Here is a 24,012-nt window from a genome sequence, read left to right as displayed (position 1 = left end):
AGTTTTGGATTAGAGATATCCTTGCGAGCGAGATTGACTGGGATTTCGGTGTTAAGTATCGGTGCTTTCCAGTATGGTACACTATCGGTGGTTGGTCTACGGTAACTATCGAACACAATAACCATTATAGGTTCTTAAATCACAAATAATTCATATATGATTCTTTGTCCTCTTTTATACTTACTAAAGATAAGTTTTATACATATTTATTTATAAGTTTTAATTGATTTTCTTTCGGGATTTTAATTTCCATTTTTCTTATATTCGATTTATCTTGATCTAAAAACGATCAAAATATTTTAAAAAATTATGTGCTATTGTGAATACGATCAAAGCTAGTGTGTATTGTTTTACTGAATTTTCCTTTAATTCCACTTTTGTGTGGTTGACAATGACAGTTAATTTCAGTATCCTTTCAGTCTTTTATTTATGGATCAAATTGTCCCTCTTTTTGTTTATATACTTATATACATTCTATATATATATATATATACATATTTTAGTCCTGGCTCAGCGCATGGAAAATTTGCTTGAAAAAGTGATATGATTATGAAATATATAATGTAATTAAGTAATTAATTCAAGTATTCTTTTCACTTAATTCAAGTATTCTTTGAAAGAGTTTTGCTATTGGTATTATTATTGTTGACGTTGAAATCCTGACAGGTGTATTTATTTTTTGTATTATGTTTTCTATGGTGATTTATATATGCGGTTGTTTTTTAATAGATCTTTTACTTTACTTAATGATGGTGCGAATTAATGGTACTATTGTATTGTGAAAATTCTGGTATTTTTCATGTACTCTATTATCTTATTTTTATGAGATTACATCTAATATCTACTTTATCAATCATACAAATTTCTCAGCTATAATTGCATTCTTAATAGTTACTAACCTTATATGGTTACTTTAATATTAATTATTATATAACGATTAATCATCTATATTTATAGTTGTTAATTAATATGTTACCTAATGAAAAGTGTATTTATTATGAAAATAAAATATTGTAATTTTTTTATTTTTTAAATATATGTTAATTTCTAAATATAACTAGTGTTTTTTATTGGTTGGAAACACTATTAATTATGACAAAAAAAAAATTAAATTCAAAATTAATGTAGAAAAAAAATATTTACATGATGATGACTTGTTATACCAAGTCACTATATTACCACATCATCATAATTATTAGTACTCATTTATGGGTATTAACCATTAGAAAGTCTTCTATATATATAGTTTGACCATCAGAAAATATGTTTTGAATCTTGATAACATGTCAACATAGTTTAGAAGATGATATAAGATATATATTAATAGTCTTAAATTTTGGTTTTCTTATATGTATATCAATTTAACTTTGTATGTACATTTTTATTCTCAATTCTTGTTTTTTTTCTTCATAGGTTTGATGGAATATAACTGCTCTTATATGGTTTCCTTAATCACTTCATTTGATAATTATATTTATTGTGATATTGACATTTTTGTTAGCCAATGCCTTCAGGTTTTTTATGATTGGACAGTTGGCTATGATATTATCAGTTTGGGTGCAAGAAGAATCAAGACACATTTTTAATTTATTTTGCAAGAACTCAACTATGGTTCTATCTGTCATTGGCAGCAAAAACTTGCTAACTAATTAAGTTTGATTTACCAGCGATTAAATCTAGTTCTCTGTTTTGTTTTGTTATGTTATATAATATTTATTGTTGTTATTCAAAGTTATTGGAGTTATTAATTATTATAAGTTTTGTTATTATGAGTTGTTATTGTAAGTTACTGGAAAGAGTTTGATTTTGAAAGATGGTTGTAATTTCTAGTTTTAGTTATTGGACTCTTTTTTATTGAGGCATCAATATAAAATCGAGATAAAGGGGACATTTTCATGACCTACACATATAAGATTTTTTTTTCTTGTTTCTTTTTATTTCATAAGTTTAGTCTTTATAAATTTGTTTTTTCTAATTCATAAGAATATTTTTATTGTCTTTCTTTTATTGCAATTGCTTAAACTTAGTTGAATAGTGCTTTTAATTATTATTATTATTTTTTCTAAATATATTTTTATTCATCTTTTTTGTAGATTAACGAATCTGGATGCTATACAAGAAGAATAAGAATTTAAGGATTTGTATTATCTTTAATGGTGGTGCTGGATTAGAATTTTTTACTTGTTCTTTGTCTTTGGTAGATGATATTGCAAGTTTATTGTCCAATTTTCTAAGAGTATATCCTTGATTTATGTTCATCGTCATAGATAAAAAATTTGTTTGGTTTGAAGAATTCTCTTTAGGTGGATGAATAATTTGTTGGGTTAGAAGAATTCTCTCGTTGTAAGACATTATAATTATTTTAAATGAATTTATCTTATTGCTGAAAAAAAATAAGAAGATGAAGACGGTCGAAAACTTTTTCCAAATATTTTCTTTTCTTTTGCTTAATTACTCCACTTTTTCCTTATTGAGACTAACTTTTGTTTTGTTTTCGTAATTTAAACAATATTGATGTAGTTTGATAATAATTAAAAAAATAATTTTTTATTTAATTAATTAACGTGTTTGATAACTTTATTTTTATTTATTATTTTTTTAAAAATTTTAATTAAAATTTTTTTACTTTCAATTTTTTTTTAAATAGTTTTAAACTTTTTTTTTATTTTTCAAATCAACACCTCATATTGTTAAACAAAAAATAAAAATAAAAGTTATCAAAACTATTTATTATTTTTTGTATTTAAAAACAAAAAACAAAAATACTTACCGAACATATTTTTATTTTTTATTTTAAAAATAAAGAAACCAAAATAAAATAATATTTCTATTTGTTTAAAAGATTCAAAAACAGAATCATTATATTATTGTCATTTAATTAAATTGGCAAAGGAGATTAAGTTACCGTGGAAATAAAAGTACACTTATTAGAATCAAATAATTGTATTATTTATGATATATAATTTAAGTAAGGTGGAATAAACAAAAGAGAGTAGAGTTTATATACCGAGTAATAGTATGGACAGAGCAGAGGAAGAGGATCCTCATCCTCAGGGGATGAGGTACGTACGTGTATGGTGGTACTATGTAATAGGAATATATTTGGTACGTGAAGTGAACAACGTAAGCTGCAAGTACTGCAATGCATGCGGATCATCATCCCTTTCTTTTTCCTTCTCTTTCTCTTCTTCCTATCATCATCTATCTCTTCTTTCCTCAAAACAAAATTAAAACAAAACTCTGTAAAAACTTCTCTTCTCTTCCATCCATGGACGAACTGCGAATAGAAGACGACGAAAGGGAGGCACTCGCCGGTCTAAGTAGTGTCCCTCCACCCCGCAAGTCCCAATCTTACAGCCAGCAGCTCCGAACCACCTCCGCTCCCGCTCCCAAACGCAACCACCAACAACGTAACCACAGCCTCGACGATACCCAGATGCCCCAAGTCATCGCCTACGACTCATCCGATGACGACTTCTTTCCTTATTCTTCCACCACCCACCAGAGACTCGATCAGAACCTCTGTGCCGAGCTCCCCTCCGAGGATCCCCGGCACTGTCAGCCCCTGCCCGAGTTCATCGGCAACGGTGGTGGTACCGGCATTTTCAAAGTACCCGGCCGCGCCGCTGTCCACCCCGGCAGGCCGCCATGCTTGGAGCTGCGCCCGCATCCCCTGAGGGAAACCCAAGTGGGAAAGTTCCTGAGGAACATTGCTTGCTCGGAGACGCAGCTGTGGGCAGGTCAGGAGAGTGGGTTGCGGGTCTGTCATTTCAAGGATGCTTATGAACCTGGCTGCGGCCTCGGTGGCAGGGTCTTGAGAGGCGACGAAGATGCAGCGCCATACCAAGAATCAGCCAACACCTCTCCCATCTTGTGTTTGATGGCCGACAATGGCAATAGGCTCGTTTGGAGTGGGCATAAGGATGGAAAGATTAGGTCTTGGAGAGCCGATCAACCTTTGGATGCAACCCCTTTTAAGGAAGGCCTTGCCTGGCAGGCACACCGTGGCCCTGTTCTTGCCTTGGCTATGACATTTCATGGTGAGATGATCCATCACCCACCCTAGCTTATATAATTATATTAGCTAGTTCTTCTCACATGCTGCATTTTATTATATATTATGTTACTTTTTGATCGATCCAGGTGATCTGTGGTCCGGTTCTGAAGGAGGTGTTATTAGGATCTGGCCATGGGAATCTATAGAAAAATCTCTTTCTCTAAAACCAGAGGAAAGATACATGGCTGCTTTGTTGGTGGAGAGGTCATTCATCGACCTTAGAAGCCAGGTCACAGTGAATGGTGTTTGTAACTTATCTTCCCAAGATGTCAAGTGTTTGTTATACGATAAGACTAGAGCTAAAGTCTGGTGCGCTGGATCTCTGTCATTCTCATTGTGGTACGATACACACTTGTTGCTTTTGCGTGCATTTTTTCTTCATTTTATGTTAAGCAGGAAGGAGAACGTACCATTTTTCTTCTTTATATATTACTTTGTAAAGGAAAGGTAAGGTGCATCTAATGTTCCAAAAGATGGTGTTTCCACAGGGATGCTCGTTCAAGGGAGCTTGTTAAAGTGTTCAACATAGAAGGGCAGATCGAGAATCGAGTTGACATTTCCTCAGTCCAGCAAGATCAGGCAGCTGTAGAAGATGAGATGAAGGTAAAATTTGTTTCTACATCAAAAAAGGAGAAATCCGGGGGCTTTTTACAACGCTCGCGTAATGCTATAATGGGAGCTGCAGATGTCGTTCGGCGAGTTGCAACCAGAGGCGCAGGGGCATTTGTAGAAGATGCCAAGAGAACAGAAGCTCTAGTGATTACCGCGGATGGCATGATATGGAGTGGATGTACAAATGGCTTGCTAGTGCAATGGGACGGCAATGGAAATCGTGTGCAAGATTTCAGCCATCACCCTTGTGCTGTACAATGCTTTTGCACTTTCGGGACGAGATTATATGTGGGGTATGTCAGTGGCATTATTCAGGTGTTGGATTTAGAAGGAAATTTGATTGCAGGGTGGGTGGCTCACAGCAGTCCTGTAATTAAATTGGCTGTTGGAAATGGCCATGTTTTTAGCTTGGCTACTCATGGTGGTATTCGGGGTTGGAACATCACATCTCCGGGGCCTATCGACAACGTATTGCGTTCAGAATTGGCTGCAAAAGAAAAGATGTATACCAGAAGAGACAATGTTAGACTTTTGGTTGGCACATGGAATGTTGGTCAAGGGAGAGCTTCTCATGACGCACTTATGTCATGGTTGGGCTCTGCAGTGCCAGATGTTGGCATTGTTGTAATTGGATTGCAAGAAGTAGAGATGGGGGCGGGCTTTCTTGCAATGTCTGCGGCAAAAGAAACTGTAATCATCCTTTCTTTTACTTGCGTCTGCAGCGTTAGTATTATTTCTTTCCCTTTTTTACCATTTTCTATTATTATATTCCACTTGTAGGTAGGGCTTGAAGGAAGTTCTGTTGGACAATGGTGGCTAGACAATATAGGGAAGGCATTGGATGAAGGAAAAACGTTTGAGCGCATGGGATCCAGGCAACTGGCAGGCTTGCTCATATCTCTATGGTCAGTGACGGTGATTTAATTTCCCTAATTAAGCTTCCCATCTTTGTATGCTGAAAGTCTCATTCTGTGAGAGATGACACTTAATATTTAGGGTAAGAAAGAATCTTAGAACGCATGTTGGGGATATCGACGCTGGAGCAGTTCCATGTGGCTTTGGCCGTGCTATTGGTAATAAGGTTTGTACAATCTTCCTTCTTTACTTAGTCAGCAATAGCATTACCAATCAGTCTGTTCTGTTTCCATAGTAAAATGAAACAACCATATTGATTGAGCTGGCCTAGAAATGTCCAAGCAGGGAGGTGTAGGTTTGAAGATCAGAGTTTACGACCGGATAATGTGTTTTGTGAACTGTCACCTGGCTGCACATTTGGAAGCTGTCAATCGCCGGAATGCTGATTTCGATCACATTTATCGCAACATGGTCTTCAACCGATCATCATATTTCCTTCATAATTCAGCTGGTATGGTGCAGCTCCTACTTTTGTGTTTGTCTCTTGCCTTGTCCACATATTTATCATGGCTCCTTTATTCTTCTGGCTTCCCATGGCTACTCTCTGTTGCAGCTGGAGTCTCGACTGGTTCTCATATGATGCGTGGAACAAACGTAAGGGCTTCTACGACTCCTCTTCTGATCACTTAAACATACATTTATTCGTATCGTCTTAACAATCAAATAAGGGCCTTATTCTTTGGTGATATAGGCTATGGGTGGCAACTCTGAAGAAGCAAGGCCTGAACTAGCAGAAGCAGATATGGTTGTATTCTTGGGTGATTTCAATTACAGGCTTTTTGGCATATCTTACGATGAAGCCAGGGACTTCGTTTCCCAGAGATGCTTTGATTGGCTCAGAGAAAAGGATCAGCTCAGGGCAGAGATGAAAGCTGGTAAAGTTTTCCAAGGGATGCGTGAGGCACTGATAAAATTCCCTCCCACTTACAAGTTTGAAAGGCACCAAGCAGGTTTATCAGGTAAGAAAGAAAGAGTAAGACTTTGGAGATAATTGGACTACTCAATATGATCTGGTATTGACATCTGATAGGAGCACTTTGGTTTTCAATAAGATAATTCCCTTGTCTTCTTTCAGGTTATGATTCTGGCGAGAAAAAACGAATTCCTGCATGGTGCGACAGAATAATATATCGCGACAGTCGACCGGCTGCAGTGTTTGAGTGCGGTCTAGAGTGTCCTGTAGTGGCATCAATTTTGCAGTATGTAATGTGCTAGCAGTTGATCTTTTATGTGTTTTCTCTTATTTTTCAACATGGCCTTAAGAGCTTGGTGCACCTCTTTTCTCTTAACAGGTACGAGGCATGCATGGATGTGACTGATAGCGATCACAAGCCTGTGCGGTGTAAATTCAACGTTCAAATCTCCCATGTTGACAGATCAGTGAGGAGAAAGGAGTTTGGAACAATTTACAAATCTAACGAGAAGATCCAGTCGATGCTCCAAGAGTTGTGTTATGTTCCAGAAACAAGTGTGAGCACTAACAGCATAGTCCTCCAAAATCAGGACACGTTTAATATACGGATCTCCAATGACAGTGCCAATGATATAGCCATATTTAGAATCGTTTGTGAAGGTCAGAGCACTATCAAGGAAGAAGAAGAGGCTGAGTATCAACCAAGAGGCTCATTCGGCTTTCCACGATGGCTGGAGGTATTTACTGTTGCATGAATCCTCTCCCTCCATTCATTCCTAGCACATCACTCTAATTAACTAGTTTGTTTCATTATGATTAATCAGGTTACCCCAGCAGCAGGCATGATCAAACCTGAGCAAGCGGTGGAGGTCTCAATCCGCCATGAAGAGCTTCACACCCTGGAAGAGTTTGTGGACGGCATTCCACAGAATTGGTGGTCAGAGGACACACGAGACAAGGAAGTTATTCTGGCAGTGAATGTGCAAGGCAATTGTTCCTCCGGAACAAACAGTCACCAAATATGTGTGCGCCATTGTTTCTCCTCCAAGACACTACGCCTTGACTCTAAATTATCCACCAGCTCCAAAAAGAGTTCCTTCCAAATGGCCGAATCTCGGCAACCCAACAGTTCCTGCTGTGATGCTACTGACAAACCATCATCATCATCATCATTGAAGGTAGAACCCAAGACTGACAATTTGAAGCAGTTGTAGATGCATATGGCCACACTCACACTACTCGTAATCTTAGGCATTTTCTTCATCTTCTTTGACTTTGATGTACAGACTTTTCTTGACAGAACATCTTCACGCCCCTATATTATATATACATCTATAATATGATATAAAGCTTTTCTACTTTCATTTGTTTTCCTATATATATATATATTCATTTGAAGAGACTATTCATCCACAGTTGTAGAAATGGAACACAAGACGAAAGTGATTGTAACATTTAATAATTACCTAAATACAATAGTTTTTTTCCTAAAAAAATAAAAAGAATTTCAGAGCAGGAAATTATACTAGTGTGTATTCTAGAACTCTACACTCTTCTGAAATATACCAACTACAAAGATGGTATTTTAAGTGAGACTTGGAGATATTGAAACAAATAATATTTTTTAGGGAAATCGAAACATATAATTAATAACTCTATATAGTAGTAACCACACTCTGAGCTACAACCTTATTTCTACGTGTCCAATTATTAATTCCATCGTCTTTCTTTCTTTATTAAATTATTAATATTCATAAGATGAGATGATCAGTACGTCCATCTGTGACTGACTCTGTCAAACACTATATTACATAGAAATGCTAAGCGGCACCGTACTAGCTGTACTATTAACTATATATATGTGTGTGAATTACATATAACAATATTACAACCAAAGTACACCCCAATCATGGAAACCTTTTATAACAGCGCCTTCCATAAGGATGGGAGTATGTAATAATATAAGTACGTTTATAGTAGTCGTCTATGGAATATATATGTATGATCATCTTGGGATGCATGCGCGGGGAATGAGGACTCCCGTGGTAGTTCCGGCGATGTTTTTGCAGGAGGAAATGGCAGTGGCAGGGACGTTATTATTAAGGAGAAAAGTGAGGTTGATGTTGTGCAATCTGATTCCTCTGCATGGGTTGCTGGCGCTGCAATCGAATCTCACCACCTCTTTTGTCGCAGACGTTCCTCTTATGTTTCTGTAGCTCACTTCGCTGATCTTCACTCCCGAACTCTGCCTTGGACACCCCTTGTTACTGGGGCAGTAGTTCTGATCTATGATGATTGGGTTCTTAACTTTGTTCATGATCAGATTCTGGAACACAATATTCCTCACAAAACCATTGCTGGGTCTTGCCCACGACTTGATTCTCACCCCGTTGTCTGATCCTGTGAATACAGCGTTTGTCAGCGTCACATTTTCAACCCCTCCTTCCATCTGGTCCTTCCCTAGACTCCCAATGCTGCAACAGTTATTATATATATTATATGAATCCTTCATGATGAACATATATACAGATCCTCAGATGAGAAATATTATTATATATGTATACAGATTATTAAGTACTCTAGCTAGCTACATGGAGCTACCTGACTCCGTGGCCAGGGCCGCAGTTGATGTTGGTCATATGCAAATTTTTGGTGGCAGGGCCAATGGAGATGCAATCATCTCCGGTGCGTAAGGTTGCACCGGCGATGGTGACACCAGTGGAGCCCTGCACATGGATGCCGTCGGTGTTGGGGCTTTGATCAGGCGCTATCAGCCTAAGATTTCGGACCACCACGTTATTGCAGCTGTTTATTACGAAATGAGTTTGCTGACTGTTGATCGATGTTAGGCCGCTGATCACCGCGTCGTTCACCCAATTGAACGTGATTGACTGCATGCAATTGCACCCATAATTAACCACATACTCATGATATATATATATATATATATAATAAGTAACAGCACATTATATAATATATATGTATATACGTACGTACCCTTGCTCCCACAGGACATCTCTTGCCAGATCTCCTGCAAGCCCAAAAGGCAGCGCCCTTGGCATCTATGGTGCCCCCCGACACCGAAAGTCGGTTGACTTTGATGAACAAGATCCAGTAGCCTGAATTCCCCAGACCCCAGTAGTTTGAGGGAGCCACAAGGGTGCCATCTATCTGAACAGTGACTCTGTTTCTGCAAGGCCCTCTGAACACTATAGCATTGAGCAAGAACCTCCCCTTGGGAACGTACATGGTGGACGCCCTGGCTAATCCGCACGCGGCTGTCCATGCCTTGAGGAATGCCTTCGTTGAGTCTGTCTTGCCGTCTGCTTTTGCACCGTAACGGATCACGTTCACCTTATTATTAGTACTGGAAGAGGCTGCTGCATTGGCTGATACTAGCACCACTGTGAATATCACAAGCACCCAAAGCCAAAGCCAAACAATAACCTTATTATTATTAAGCTTTTCCATTGATTGAGATCAAGATATATAGGCAGAGAACGAGTGTATATGTATGGATAGCTAGTTGTTACTTGGAATATATATCCAAGCAGACGCAGTGCAGTATATGGAGACAGTTAGCTTATTAGAAGGTATATATAAATATATATATATATATTTATAGATATATATATAAATACATGGAATTGTTGAACAACAGGTTAGACACAGTTAGCTTAGGTATCGTAGATGAGTGAGGCTATTAATTGAGTTGGGAATAATATGAATGCATATATGTGTTTGGTTAGGTTTCTTTGTTAATTTAAAGATGAATTAATTAATAAGCAATAATAATAATAATAGTAATAATAATTAGAATAAATGTATATATATATATATAACATATAGTATAGTATAGGCGTGATGTGGGGTAAGATAGATACATGTGGATTGGAATAGGAATTATGATATGTACGGAGACATATACTGCATTCGCATGTGATAAGTAGTACAACTCAAGCCCATGTGATAAGTTGTTTTATATTTTTATGATTTCTCTGTAAATAAAAATAATTAATTCATTTATAAGATGATGAATGAATGAATGAATGAAGGTACTTAATTAGCACGTCACGTGACAACGTGGAGGAAAGGCGGAGAAGTTGCAGCCGGGATGGTCGCCGAACTCCAAGCTAATAATTAATAGGCCACGCATGTTATATGTGCATGTACTTCAACAAACTGTAATAACGGTTCACATATGATTGTATCCATTAATCAATATTTATTATATTATATTTTACTTTAGAGAGAGACTTACTTGCACCTTAAATTAGCTATAAGTGAGAGGATTATTTATAATAAATTAATTAATTGATGAAGGAGATTCTGGATATAACGTAACATGCCACCAGAAATATATATATATATATATTATACATTATACATATAGCAGCACCAGCAGCTGGAATTCATATTAATATTATTAGTAAACAATTAGGATTATATATGTTATCCAAAAAATTAGCATTGATGACGTGGCAAGTGATCCCTGGATACGTGTCTAACACCTGGAAACGTTCTGTTAGAGTATCGACCAGAAGACACATTAGAAGCAGTGCGGCCCAGTCTTACCTGCGACCAGTCTTACCTGCGACCAGTCTGTTCGATAGTTCCGCGTACAAAGCAACATTTATGGGAAGATCTTTGTGAATCTCGAATTTATCTCACACAATCTCCTGGATACTCGATTATTCAGGAGAGGATATATGTAACAATCTTTTGTAACCCCCCTTGAGCCTATAAATAGCAAAATATAGCTCAAGGAAGGGGACCTTTTCGACTTTTTGGCTTTTGAATTATTTGAGACTATAGCAATTCTCCTAGCAGTATTGTATTGTTCTTCAGAGGTAAGTGAAACTCATTGAACCCTTGTTCTTTGATCACTCCTTTGACCCTTAGATCAATATCAGTCTAAGTGGACGTAGGTCATTACCAGATCTTGGGGCCGAACCACTATAAAATACTGTGTCTTATTTACTTTTGTCATTACGTTCTTCTCATCATATTCATTCATATCAAGCATATTCTGACTCCGTGTCAGTTGGCCAAATCTTGGGTCAACATTCTTGTGCTTTCATTGAGAGCTTGATTTATCGTTGTTGAGAAAACTAATGGCGAAAGCTGGAAAGAAAACTGGACAAGCGGCCGCCGCTGCACCGTCGAACCCGCCACCTCCTCCTCCTCCTCCTGCAAACATGGCAGAGGATGAGCCACAGCTGGATTTTGAGGAGGAGGAAATGGATGATGCAACGTTGAAAAGTACCTTGGGCACGGCAGCAGCAAGAGATTGAACGGCAGCGCGCGGAATTGAGTGAAAGGCAGGCGGAGGTGGACCGCAGCCAGAGCGAAGCCATGGCAGCCCTCGAGGCAGCCTTGCAACTGGCTAGAAATCAGGCTGTACCTGCTTCGCAGCCTGACCAACCTGCTAATGGGCCACCTCAGAGGGGTCCCAATCCTAGCCCACCGATCCAACCTTCAAGTCCGCAGAGGCCCGAGCAGCCTCAGATGCCTCGTGACGATGTCCCATTGGATCCTGAGGCGCAGCCACCATCCCAAGCTGCTCGGGGTAACCCCCCACAACAGAGGCAGAATAGGGCCGAGCATCAGCCTCGCAGTCCTAGACGCCGTAGGGATGATGGGCCAAACCTGCCGAACAGAGGTCAGCACCCTCCTGGTAACAGGAGAGACTCAGAGTTAGGCTCTGCGGTCCGGGGTCCCTTACGGCATGATAGTGCATGGGGACATCACGACCAGCGCAGGCCACCCTCTAACGCTCGGGACGTTTCAACTAGAGACGGGAATAGAGGTAACAGTCGATCCCACCATAGCCAGTCGAGGTTCAGAGATGGCCACGGATATAATGAGGCCGACTCAGGGAAGGGAAATGCCGGTGAGAGAGGCGAAGAAAGAGGTAAAGGCAGGAGCCAGGTACCTCAAGATGAACAACCCAACAAACGGGACGCTGGGGGGCAACCCAGACAAAATAATGTCTTCAACCGGCTCGGAGGTAGCGAGCAGTGGAGAAGAGACGAGGACCTAAGAGATGTACTCAACGATCGCCGTGAGCGGCATGGCGAGAAAGCCCCCCAGCGACAGAGGCCACAGCGATTCCTGCCGCTGTACAAGCCCAGATAGACGCCCTCAACCAGGCAGTGCAGCAGCTAGTCGGGGGAAGAACTTCTTACATCGACCACGATAGGAGGAAAGGCACTCCTTTCGTACAAAGGATAGCTAATTTTGAAACTGCCAGCAAGTTCAAAATGCCTACACTCCCAAAATTTGACGAATATGGGGACCCAGTGTCCCATGTCAACAAATTTGAAATTCAGATGGACATTCAGAAAGTGTCCGAAGACGCTCGGTGCAGGATCTTCCCTGCAACACTTTTTGAAGCAACGCAGGAATGGTTTTTTAAGTTCCCTCCTGCAAGCATAGTTTCCTGGGAAATGTTCGTAAGGGAGTTCTACGGACAGTTCTACGTAGGTCGTGTGCATCCGACCGAGGCAAACCAGTTGGTTGAAATTTGCCAACAGGATGGGGAGTCAGTGAAGGACTACATCCAGCGTTTTATGCGAGTAGCAGCTGGAGCGAAAACGGTCGGGGACGAAGGAAAAATGATGGCCATAACTGCAGGAGTTAAACGTCGTTCTCCCCTCTGGAAAAGTCTTCGAAAGGAAGGAGTGAGAACTACCCAAGAATTTTTGGATCGGGCTGATCGCTACATCAAGCTCGAAGAAGCCATTGCCGATGATGGAAAGCCCTCAGGCAAGGATAAGAAGGCTTCCGAACCCGCCAAAGCCGCTAATGGGTCCAAACCTAATGGCAACGGCAAGGGCAACGGGAACGGTAACGACCATGGCAAGAATGGTGGGAAACGGCCGTATAACGAGCCTTCCACCTCCGACAACAAACGAGCCAAGGGTAATCGTTATGAACCGCGGTTCACTAACTACACTGCCCTCGTTGAGTCTCAGAGGGAGGTTTATCAGGCCACAAGCTCTAGTGTGCCTTACAAAAAACCTGGCCCCATTCGAAAGGATATTTCGAAAAGGGACACCACCAAGTTCTGTCGTTACCATAACGACTACGGACATGACACTAATGAATGCAACCAGTTGAAAGATGAAATCGAGTTCCTTATTAGACAAGGACAATTGAGAAAGTACGTACGGGCCTCGGGAAATCCCCAACGAGAAGCTCCGGGAGGTAACGAGCAAGCGCCCACGCGCCAGCGCTCGCCACCCTTACAGCCTGCCCCCGTGACTTGAACACTCTTAACCATCTGTGGAGGACCGCACCTCGTGGGAAATAGCGGAAAGGCCAGAGAACGATATGCTCGGACTCTGCGCCACGACCAGGACATCGAGATGATGACTGTGGAGGACCGCGCACCAAAGAAGGCTCGGTCAGAAGAAGGAGAGATAACCTTCTCTGATGGCGACGCCCAGCATGTCAGGTTCCCACATTCCGATCCGCTGGTCGTGGACATCCAGATGGCAAACATGATGGTGAAGAGGGTACTGATCGATACAGGAAGTTCAGTGAATATCCTGTATAAATCAACACTGGAACGCATGAAATTGTCCGTGAAGGACTTGGAGCCCTGCAATCAAACGATATACGGCTTCTCTGGAGAAGGACTCGCCCCAGCCAGATTGATCAAACTCCCAGTAACGATGGGTACAACGCCTGCAACAAGGACATTACTCGCCACTTTTGTAGTGGTCGATTGTCCTTCGGCGTACAACGCCGTTATTGGAAGGCCCATACTGGTTGATCTACGGGCCGTCATCTCTTTGTGGCACCTAGCCATGAAGTTCCCAATAGACGCAGGGGTAGGACATTTGTTGGGGAACCAAAGGGAAGCCAGGGAGTGCTACAACGCCTCAATCACGAAGGCGAAGAGTGGAACACCGAAGAGCACTACCTTAGATAGGTTGCAGATGGCAGTTGATACGCAAACCCAATCCGGTGATGAAGTCACCAAATAGGGTGTTGCCCAAAGTGAGGATAGAGATTTAGATCCTCGCTTTGGGGATTTTGAAGAAATTGTTGGACCTGTCGAGGGCCTGGAGGAGGTCCAACTCGACGAGAAAGACCCGACCAGAGTCATAAAGGTTGGGAAAAACTTAGAGCCTACCACGAAGAACGCCCTGGTGGAATTTTTGCAAAAGAACCAGGAGGTTTTCGCCTGGTCCCATAAAGACATGGCTGGGATAGATCCTGCAGTAATCAACCATATCCTGAATATAGACAAGACCTTTCCACCTGTGCAACAGAAAAGAAGGCTACTCGATAAAGATAGATCAATGGCCTTAAAAGAAGAAGTCGAAAGACTAAAAGAGAATGGGTTCATTCGGGTGGCATTTTATCCATCGTGGGTCTCCAATCCGGTACTAGTTCCCAAGCCTAACGGCAAGTGGCGGACCTGTGTGGATTTTACAAACCTCAATAAAGCCTGCCCAAAAGACTGCTTCCCACTCCCAAGGATCGATCAGCTGGTCGATGCAACTGCAGGATACGAGATCCTCTCGTTCATGGATGCATATTCAGGCTACAACCAGATTAGCATGCATCCCCCTGACGAGGATCACACTAGCTTTCAGACCGATACAGGCTTATATTGTTACAAGGTAATGCCCTTCGGGCTGAAAAACGCAGGTGCGACTTACCAACGGCTAGTCAACCACATGTTTAAGGAGCAAATCGGTGTAAACATGGAGGTATATGTGGATGACATGCTGGTAAAGTCTAAAAAGGCAGAAGGGCATGTAAGGGATTTACAAGAATGCTTTAGTGTACTAAACAAGTACCAAATGAAATTAAATCCCCTCAAATGTTCCTTTGGAGTTGGATCAGGGAAGTTTTAGGGTTTATCGTAAATTCAAGAGGAATCGAGGCCAACCCCGACAAGATAAAAGCCCTGATTGACATGAAGTCTCCAGAAAGGATCAAAGATGTACAAAGTTTGACCGGGAGGATTGCAGCCCTAAGTAGATTCATTTCGAAATCAACAGACAAGTGTGTTCCCTTTTCTAATCTACTTAGAGGAAACAAGAAGTTTGAATGGACAGGAGACTGCGAGCAAGCATTCCAGGCCTTGAAGGCTCATATGGCACAGCCTCCCATCTTATCAAAGTCGATCGAAGGAGAAACTTTGTTTATTTATCTGGCGATTAATGAAGTTGTTGCCAGCGCGGTGTTAGTACGAGAGGAGGAAGGCATACAGAAAGCAGTCTACTATGTCAACAAGGGACTGATTGGGGTAGAATTAAGATATCCACCAATATAGAGGTTAGCATATTGCTTGATCCTGGCCTCTAGGAAGTTACGCCCCTACTTTCAGGCCCATTCCATTACAGTTCTAACTGACCAGCCCCTTCGGCAAGTCCTCCAAAAACCGGAAGCGGCTGGGCGATTATTAAAATGGGCAGTCGAACTGGGACAGTTCGATATAACTTATTCACCGCGAGCAGCAGTCAAGGGACAAGTTTTGGCCGACCTTATTGCGGAGTTCACCGAACTTCCAGACAGCGAGCAATGCGAACAGCCTGAAGTGCCCGTGCCTCAAGACAAAACTCCCTCGTGGAAACTATTCACGGATGGTTCATCCAACGAATCCCACGCTGAAGCGGGAGTGATATTGATAATGCCGGAAGGGTATCGATTTCAATGCGCCATCAAGTTCAACTTTACTGCATCAAATAATGAAGTGGAATACGAAGCACTCCTCACTGGATTGAGAATGGCAAAGGATATGAGTATAAAGACGCTTGATATCTACAGTGATTCACAGCTGGTGGTGAATCAGGTCCTGGGAGAATACCAAGCCCGAGGCTTGAAAATTGCGGCCTACTTAAATAAGAAAAAAGACTTACTAGCCCAGTTCACGAAGTACACCCTCCAGCAAATCCCGCGAGATCAGAATTCAAACGCAGATGCCTTAGCCAAACTCGCGAGCGCAAAGGATGCTGACACCTTGAACATCGTGCCAGTAGAAAGACTGAGTAAGCCGAGCATACAAGCCGCAGAATCCAGTATGGAGATTCAGATGGAGGATACGTGGATGGTGCCTTTCTTGGAGTATTTGATGAATGGTACGCTGCCAACAGATAGGAACAAAGCTAGAACTCTGCAAAGGCGAGCTGCTAGATACATACTGGTCGACAGTGTAATGTACCGAAGAGGATATTCAATGCCATTACTAAGGTGCGTTACACTAGAAAAAGCTAGGGAACTCATGAAATAGGTGCATGAAGGCTTCTGCGGAGATCACGCTGGGGGGCAGAGTTTGGCAAAAAAGATCCTAAGGCAATGGTACTTCTGGCCAACTATGAACGAGGATTCGATGGAGTTTGTACGAAGGTGCGATAAGTGTCAAAGGTTCTCGAAGATTCCACGAGCGGCTCCAAACGAATTGAAACAAATGCAAAGTCCATGGCCTTTTGCAGTGTGGGGGAATAGATTTGATTGGGTCCCTACCTACAGGAAAAGGCGGAGTAAAATACGTAGTTGTGGCAGTTGATTACTTCACCAAATGGGCCGAAGCTGAACCGCTCGCTACCATCACGACCAAAAAAGTTCTCGACTTTGTTATCAAGAACATCGTCTGTCGATACGATTTTCCTAGAAAGATAGTTTCAGACAATGGGACTCAGTTTGATAGCGACTTATTCACCTATTTCTGCGAAAGACATGGAGTCATTAAAAGCTTTTCTTCAGTTGCACACCCTCAGGCGAATGGGCAGGTCGAAGCCGTGAATAAAACTCTTAAAGACACCCTGAAGAAAAGGCTTGAGGAAGCTAAAGGAGCATGGCCGGAGCAGCTACCTGAAGTCCTCTGGTCGAATAGAACGTCTCACCGAACTGCGACAAGGCATACCCCATTTTCCTTATCCTATGGATATGAGGCTATGTTACCTGTCGAGTTAGATCCCCCCTCACATCGACGTCTAACATACGACCAGGATCAGAACAGCCAACTAATGATGGAATCCCTAAACTCGATTGACGAGATACGGGAGAAGGCCCAACTCCGAGTCGCTGCATACCAACAAAAAGTCACCCGGTACTTTAACTCCAAAGTTAAAGAAAGAAAATTCAACGTCGGAGATTTGGTGCTACGACGAGTTTTCTTAAATACCCGCAACCCTACTGCTGGAGTGCTCGGACCTAATTGGGAAGGACCTTACCAGATTGAAGAAGTCCCTCATCCAGGCACCTACAAACTTGCACGCTTAAACGGAGATCTCGTTCCACGTTATTGGAATGGAGAACACCTGCGCAAGTATTATCAATAAACATCCCTTTTTAAAGGACTGGCTTGTAATAATTTTCTCTTTTTACAAGTTTAGCAAAGAGGGTTAGCCACGCTATATGACTAATCGCTCGTATATGTAACATTCTATTCCAGAATCACTCGTAAAGACATGTTTAGTCCATTTTTAATACGAGATTATAAGGGACTGTGTGCATCCAGTCATTCTTGCCAACCTTTGTAAATTTACATTTACAAGTATTTGTTCATTACGTGTGTTGTTTTGCTGTATTACAAGTATCATTTTTGCACACGAACAAGAATGTTCGAACAGGTCATGGTCAAGGCAAGTGACCAAGGACCTAAAGCTCCTCGATCACTTGGGGGGCATATAAGGCACATCGATAGCAAAGCATACCCGCAAGGTATGTAAACACATGAACAAAATGAGTGAAAGCATGCTAGAGTACTTAGAGTATTTTTCAAAATTTATGTTTTGTTAAATCATGCCAAAGTACTATGCTAAGTTCGGTCATACGGATAAATGTTATAATAAATAAAAATATTATAGCATCATGCAATCTTTTACACCGCAAGCATCACTGCTTGGATGTAACTATTCAAGTAAAAGAAAAGATTTACTGCCCGTGCAGTAAATTCAAAAAGAAAATATTGTCTTTACATCATGACCCGTGGGTCGTGTAGCCAGAAAGAAAGAAAAATAATGGAAAAGTTTAAGAGGCATCTGGGGCCGGAGGGTCCTTAGCAGCATTCTGGGTGACAGCATCCTCAGCAACAACCTCTTCTTCAGCACCAGCCAGGCTTGGGGAAGCAGGAACCCTCGCTCTTGCCTCCTCTTCAGCCAGTTGGGCAGCACAGCGCGCCAGCTCGGCAGTCCTAACGTCTTCAGAAAGATAGCTGAAGTCGGCACCCTGATTGTGTTTCCAGAAGTTGTAGAAACATCGGAGCGTCGTCCTCTTGTACATCTCCAGATTTTTGGAGTTGTCAAGCTCCAGCTGATTCACTTTGCCTTCAAGAGTGGCAGTGGCCTCGTCCTTAGACTTTAGCAGCCCTTCCAACCTTATGATTTCGCGAAGATGGGTTACGCTGGAGTCTCGATACTGCTGCCTCGACTTTATTGCAGCTTCCTTTGTAGCTTCAACTTCCGACAGCTTAGTCACTGCAGCGTCCCTCTCTCGAGCCATTGCCTCCAACTCCTTGGCGTGCCTAGCCTCTGCAGCCGAAAGCTCTTCGACTGCCTTCACCTGATACCCCTCAATGGCCTTTGCCTTAGCCTGATCGATGGAAGCCTGGGCACGGGTACGAGCAGTGGTAGCAGACAGCAAGGCCTGTGAACAAAGGAAAAAGTTAAAGCCTATTGCGAAGAATAAAGGACCAAGGCTTGAGAGACAAGGGAGTACTTACACTGGAAATTTCATTCAGGGCCCTGTTTAGGATCATGTTGACAGACATGCTTTCAGCCTCAACCATTGCGTCCTTGACACGGTCGTTCTTGCCAATGTGTACAAGGCGATCCTTAGCTGATCGCAGAGTGCGGCTCAAGATTTTGGCCCCGAGAGCTTCTTCCCGAGTAATTTGCTCTCCGGTAGGCGCAGCCGGAGGTTTTAGCGTGGCAGAAGGAGTCTGTTTCTCCGTATGATTCGGAGGATGGGCGGAAGTTTTCCCAGTAGGTGCGTCCCTTGGAGGATCTTCGGTTCGATTCTTTTTGGTGGGCCTCTGACTGGTCTCGCCGGTATGCCTCCTTGATGACTTTCGCCGAAGTTGGGGAACTTCCTCTTCCTCCTCGGCCTGGTACATGTCAAAGATGTTGGGAGTGGCCATGTCTGCATACAAGTAAACACAATCAAATGATAAGACAAGAGGCAGATGAAAATTATTTATACAACAGAAAAGAGGTAACAAAGTGAATACCCGAGCTACAACTACTGGTCGCTATACTATTAACTCTATTAGTCATACACTCACTATCTGGCATGAAGAAGTCTGGCCCTAATTTAGGAGTATATGTAAAGTTGCCTTCCCCGTCAAACAAGTGACAGGGAATTGGCAAACTGTTCAAAAGTAAAATGGTGTTACCGTTCTCATCAGAAGACTTCCCCAAGTCCACAACTGGCTCTTTGGCCTTTTGTTTCCCCTTGCCTTGGGGAGCAGAAGACCTTTCTGCGGAAGGATTGCCCGTGGGCTCCCTGATAGTAACCCCCATTGGCCTCCTCCTCCGAGGGGACGAGGAGGTTACTGCTCGGGAACCCCCTCGGCAGTGGCTTCGTCCACCATGGACCCTCTTGTTTCATGGTGAGGAGCCAGGAGGCCAGACAGCCTCAGGTTTTCATCAGTAACCAGGATCTTGACACTTTTAGCTGCGTCAGTCATCCTGGCCAAGGAATTGGACCTCAACACCATGTCTGGTGTTGGGATCAGACGTAACCATGGGCCTGAAAAACAGATTACAATTTGAGAAAAATAAAAGGGAACACCTCGATGAAGAGTATCGACCAGTCGAAGACGAGCACTTACCTCCTCAGGCGAAGGCCAGGTTGTTGCTGGTTATGTCCGGGGTAAGGAAGTACTCCTTACTATACTGCCCCACATTCGAGATGTGCGTGGTGTCACTCAGGAACGTCCGGTTGGTCTCCTGGTGACAGAAGTGGAAGAAACTCGTTCCATGCTGTTGCGGGTTAGATTTAAGGTCAAAAAGATAGTTGACCTCATGAGGCGAAGGTTCTGGCCATTTCTTAAGTTTATACAGGATATAGAGTGCGGCCAGCATCCTATATCCATTTGGAGTTATTTGGAAGGGGGCGACACCAAAATAATTGGCCACCCCCTCATAAAAAGGATAAAGAGGGAGGTAATCTCCCGCCTCAATGTGATACCAGGACCAGGCGCTGTTTATGCCTCCAGGGAGGTTAACTCTCTGGTCTGCGGCAGGACGTATAATGGAAACCCCTGTGAGAGGGTATTTGCTGAAGTAATTAGCAACAATTTGCATGGTCACTGAGCTGGCCGGGGAAGTGTACCACTCGACATCAGGCAGATTCTGATGGCGAGGGCGGGCCCTAGTTTGGATATTAGGGTCAGGAACAAGATTTTCTCGACCACTGGTCGAGGAAGCCCTAGCCTGCGAATCAAGCTGGACAGGAGAATTTGGGCTGTTTTCGGACTCAGGCCTTTTCTTGCCTAAAGATTTAGAGCGGGCCATTGGAGTAGAAAGGTGGGGTCTGGAAGAGGATCGCGAGAAAGGAATCTCGTGGACACGGTCGGCTGGTTGTTCTTCTCCCTCGAGCATCTGGACAAGAAGATTGTCGTCAATGGGCCGTTCTCCTCCCCACAAATCTGGCATCAATGTCTGCAAACAGAAGAATGGGGAGGTGAGGATAATAAACTTTTAAAGGCTTTTTAGAATAACGCTGGTCGAGTATAAAAGTTAAGCTTTTATACAACAACATTCTAACAAAAAGCTAAATTTTTCTACATGAACAGCTTGAAAAACGGATCAAAGGGTGAAGACAAAAGTTTTTATGAGAAAGCTTTTTCAAGTTCCCTTCGGGCGGGAAAAACCTATTTTCCAACTAGCCTAAAGATCGAAATTTTACTTCGATTTTACGTCCTAAAAAGCATGATCCTGAATTTTAAACTAACTCGTAACTTTATTCTGCCTACAAGCGTCTCAAACCAGAAACAGATAAACTCAAACAGTCCACATTTAGAGGCATGCACCACGAAAATCTGAAGCATGAGAATTCGGAAACTTACCAAGAAATGATCGTGGAGATGGAAGAAAGGTCTTCGGAGATCAAGGAACTCTTGGTATGAGTCTTGGAAGTGCAGGAGAACGGTCTTCGGAGAAGTTTAAAACTCTGGTTTTTAGGGTTTCTTGCAAAGACAGTGGCGTACGCAAAAAGAAAAAGGAAGACCTCGAAGATCTTATATAAGTTTGTCTCTGGCATTAAAAAGTGTAATCATTAGTTTCCCTTTTTCAAAGTATGGGGAAGCGGGATGGCCGTCGAAATCATTTCTGGGGAACCGAAAGGACATGAGTAGACAGAAGTGGGTTACTTTTTCCAAGAACACACGAAGGGTTCTGACACGTAAGACGGGGTTACCGAAGAGTCGTTCGTCCAAAAGTTTATTTTACTGCTCGTGATAAATAAACTTGGGGGGCAAATGTTATCCAAAAAATTAGCATTGATGACGTGGCAAGTGATCCCTGGACACGTGTCTAACACCTGGAAACGTTCTGTTAGAGTATTGACCAGAAGACACATTAGAAGCAGTGCGGCCCAGTCTTACCTGCGACCAGTCTGTTCGATAGTTCCGCGTACAAAGCAACATTTATGGGAAGATCTTTGTGAATCCCGAATTTATCTCACACAATCTCCTGGATACCCGATTATTCAGGAGAGGATATATGTAACAATCTTTTGTAACTCCCCTTGAGCCTATAAATAGCAAAAGATAGCTCAAGGAAGGGGATCTTTTCGACTTTTTGGCTTTTGAATTATTTGAGACTATAGCAAATCTCCTAGCAGTATTGTATTGTTCTTCAGAGGTAAGTGAAACTCATTGAACCCTTGTTCTTTGATCACTCCTTTGACCCTTAGATCAATATCAGTCTAAATGGACGTAGGTCATTACCAGATCTTGGGGCCGAACTATATTCTGACTCCGTGTCAGTTGGTCAAATCTTGGGTCAACAATATATTATCATAATAATAATATTTGAATTTATATTAATATAATTATTAAATATTATTATAGTAGTGATATTTTATAATATTTAAATTTATATTAATATAATTAATAAATATTTATTTTTTAATTAATTTTAAAAGTATATTATGTTAAATATTAAAAATATTCTGTTAAAATTAACCAAAAAAAAAAAAAACTGTTAAAACTAAAATTTTTAATTATTTACACACTTTTTATATAAATATATATTCATTATTAATTCATCATTCACACTTTTTATATAAAGAGGTATTCATGAATTCATCATTATAATTCTTTAGTAGTTAATTGTGTTCATATGCAAGTGCGGACACAGGGATCCACCCATATATGGTTTGCTAACTTACCACATTTCTTTAGAAATGTCAACTTCATTGTAATCATCATCGTCAATATATATATATATATATACACACACGTATATATCTTAGTTTTAATCCACATAAAATATAAATAAATAATCCAACATATTAAGATCCTAATTTATTATAAGTTAATATTTAATATTAAACTTCAAACTAAGACTACTAACTGTTGTTTTGATCATATTTTTACTTGAGAGTGTATTTATTAGTTATGACACTCAATTTTCCATTGTTATGTAAATTGATCCGTAAGTTTATTAAGAATGAAATTCTTGTAAATGATGGCGTGTTAGGGAAAATTCACCTTTTCTATTATAAAATACAATTTTGAGAGACTATAAATTACCATATAGCAAAATACTTATGATCATGCTTAAAACCATTTTTTTTTTATAAAAAAAAACCTAGCATGAATAATTATGTAATAGTCAATATATATGGGATAATTTTGTTAATACCCAATAATTTTGTGAAATAATATATATTTGATGGAATGCATGTGTGGCCTCTCCCGCCCTAGCCTCGATAAACTTTACTCCACATTCAAAATTAACAAATACCGTTAATTAATACAAAATATTAATTTCAATTATTAAAAAATTCTCAAAGGAAACTTTTTGAAAACATGGCGGGGCATTAATTATTCGTCTTTAATTGGTGAGATTAATTAATTAATTAATAATTTTTAATTGGCAATTGAAATTGATAAGGCATACACATTGTGGTCATCATTGCATTCATGGTGTATATAAATTCACAATCATGAAGTTGGGGTTGTCATTTCGATTGCCCTTTTAATTACGAATAAAAACAAATTTAATTTTTTTTATAAAATAAACTAAAATTGGACAAAATTATAAACTTAAATATTTTTTTTTTGAGCAAACATAAATATTATTAATGTAATTTGCAATTTATTTATTCCAGTTAACAGAAATATCATTATAACTGATTTCAATTTTCACCAGTCAAATAAATAATTTATTGAAGGTGAATCTGAGTAAACGAACCATAAAGTTCTTTCTCAATATTTGTGTATTTGAAAATTAAAGTTAATTAAGGGATAGTACTGTGTTGACCAAACAGATTTTTTTGAAGAGAACATTAATTAATTTAATATCAATACAAACAATGGGGG

The 24,012-nt window shown here is 40.9% G+C and overlaps 2 protein-coding genes across 2 annotated transcripts; one reads left to right on the top strand and one right to left on the bottom strand.

Annotated features, from left to right (window-relative positions):
* Positions 1–3,056: 3,056 nt before the first annotated feature.
* On the top strand, positions 3,057–7,711 carry LOC133795213 (type I inositol polyphosphate 5-phosphatase 12-like). Its single transcript, XM_062232670.1, has 11 exons — positions 3,057–4,040; positions 4,144–4,396; positions 4,546–5,359; positions 5,450–5,574; positions 5,666–5,750; positions 5,870–6,035; positions 6,138–6,178; positions 6,276–6,543; positions 6,660–6,783; positions 6,877–7,234; positions 7,322–7,711. Exons 1-11 carry the CDS (start codon positions 3,143–3,145, stop codon positions 7,709–7,711), a joined length of 3,522 nt encoding a protein of 1,173 aa, XP_062088654.1. The 5' UTR covers positions 3,057–3,142.
* A 791-nt stretch (positions 7,712–8,502) lies between these two features.
* On the bottom strand, positions 8,503–18,962 carry LOC133795212 (polygalacturonase). The gene is made up of 5 exons (XM_062232669.1): positions 18,783–18,962; positions 10,426–10,452; positions 9,495–9,851; positions 9,099–9,388; positions 8,503–8,971 (listed from the first exon to the last, which is right to left on the bottom strand). The coding sequence occupies exons 1-5, from the start codon at positions 18,960–18,962 to the stop codon at positions 8,503–8,505; spliced, it is 1,323 nt and encodes a 440-aa protein (XP_062088653.1).
* Between the last annotated feature and the right edge of the window lie 5,050 nt (positions 18,963–24,012).

Source organism: Humulus lupulus, chromosome 8, assembly GCF_963169125.1.
Source record: "Humulus lupulus chromosome 8, drHumLupu1.1, whole genome shotgun sequence".
Taxonomy (NCBI): Eukaryota; Viridiplantae; Streptophyta; class Magnoliopsida; order Rosales; family Cannabaceae; genus Humulus; species Humulus lupulus.
This window is presented reverse-complemented; position numbering and strand designations above follow the sequence as displayed.

What these genes read in the sequence shown, in the direction of transcription:
- LOC133795213 (XM_062232670.1), top strand. Translation starts at nt 3,143, where the DNA reads ATGCATGCGGATCATCATCCCTTTCTTTTTCCTTCTCTTTCTCTTCTT. An exon ending in TGTCTGCGGCAAAAGAAACT is followed by an intron (nt 5,360 to 5,449) that starts GTAATCATCCTT and finishes TTCCACTTGTAG; the next exon opens with GTAGGGCTTGAAGGAAGTTC. An exon ending in GGCTTGCTCATATCTCTATG is followed by an intron (nt 5,575 to 5,665) that starts GTCAGTGACGGT and finishes CTTAATATTTAG; the next exon opens with GGTAAGAAAGAATCTTAGAA.
- LOC133795212 (XM_062232669.1), bottom strand. Translation starts at nt 18,962, where the DNA reads ATGGCTCGAGAGAGGGACGCTGCAGTGACTAAGCTGTCGGAAGTTGAA. An exon ending in CTGCCACTCTTGAAGGCAAA is followed by an intron (nt 10,453 to 18,782) that starts GTGAATCAGCTG and finishes CATGGGCTTGAG; the next exon opens with TTGTACTACTTATCACATGC. An exon ending in ACTTATCACATGCGAATGCA is followed by an intron (nt 9,852 to 10,425) that starts GTATATGTCTCC and finishes ACTAATAATAAG; the next exon opens with GTGAACGTGATCCGTTACGG.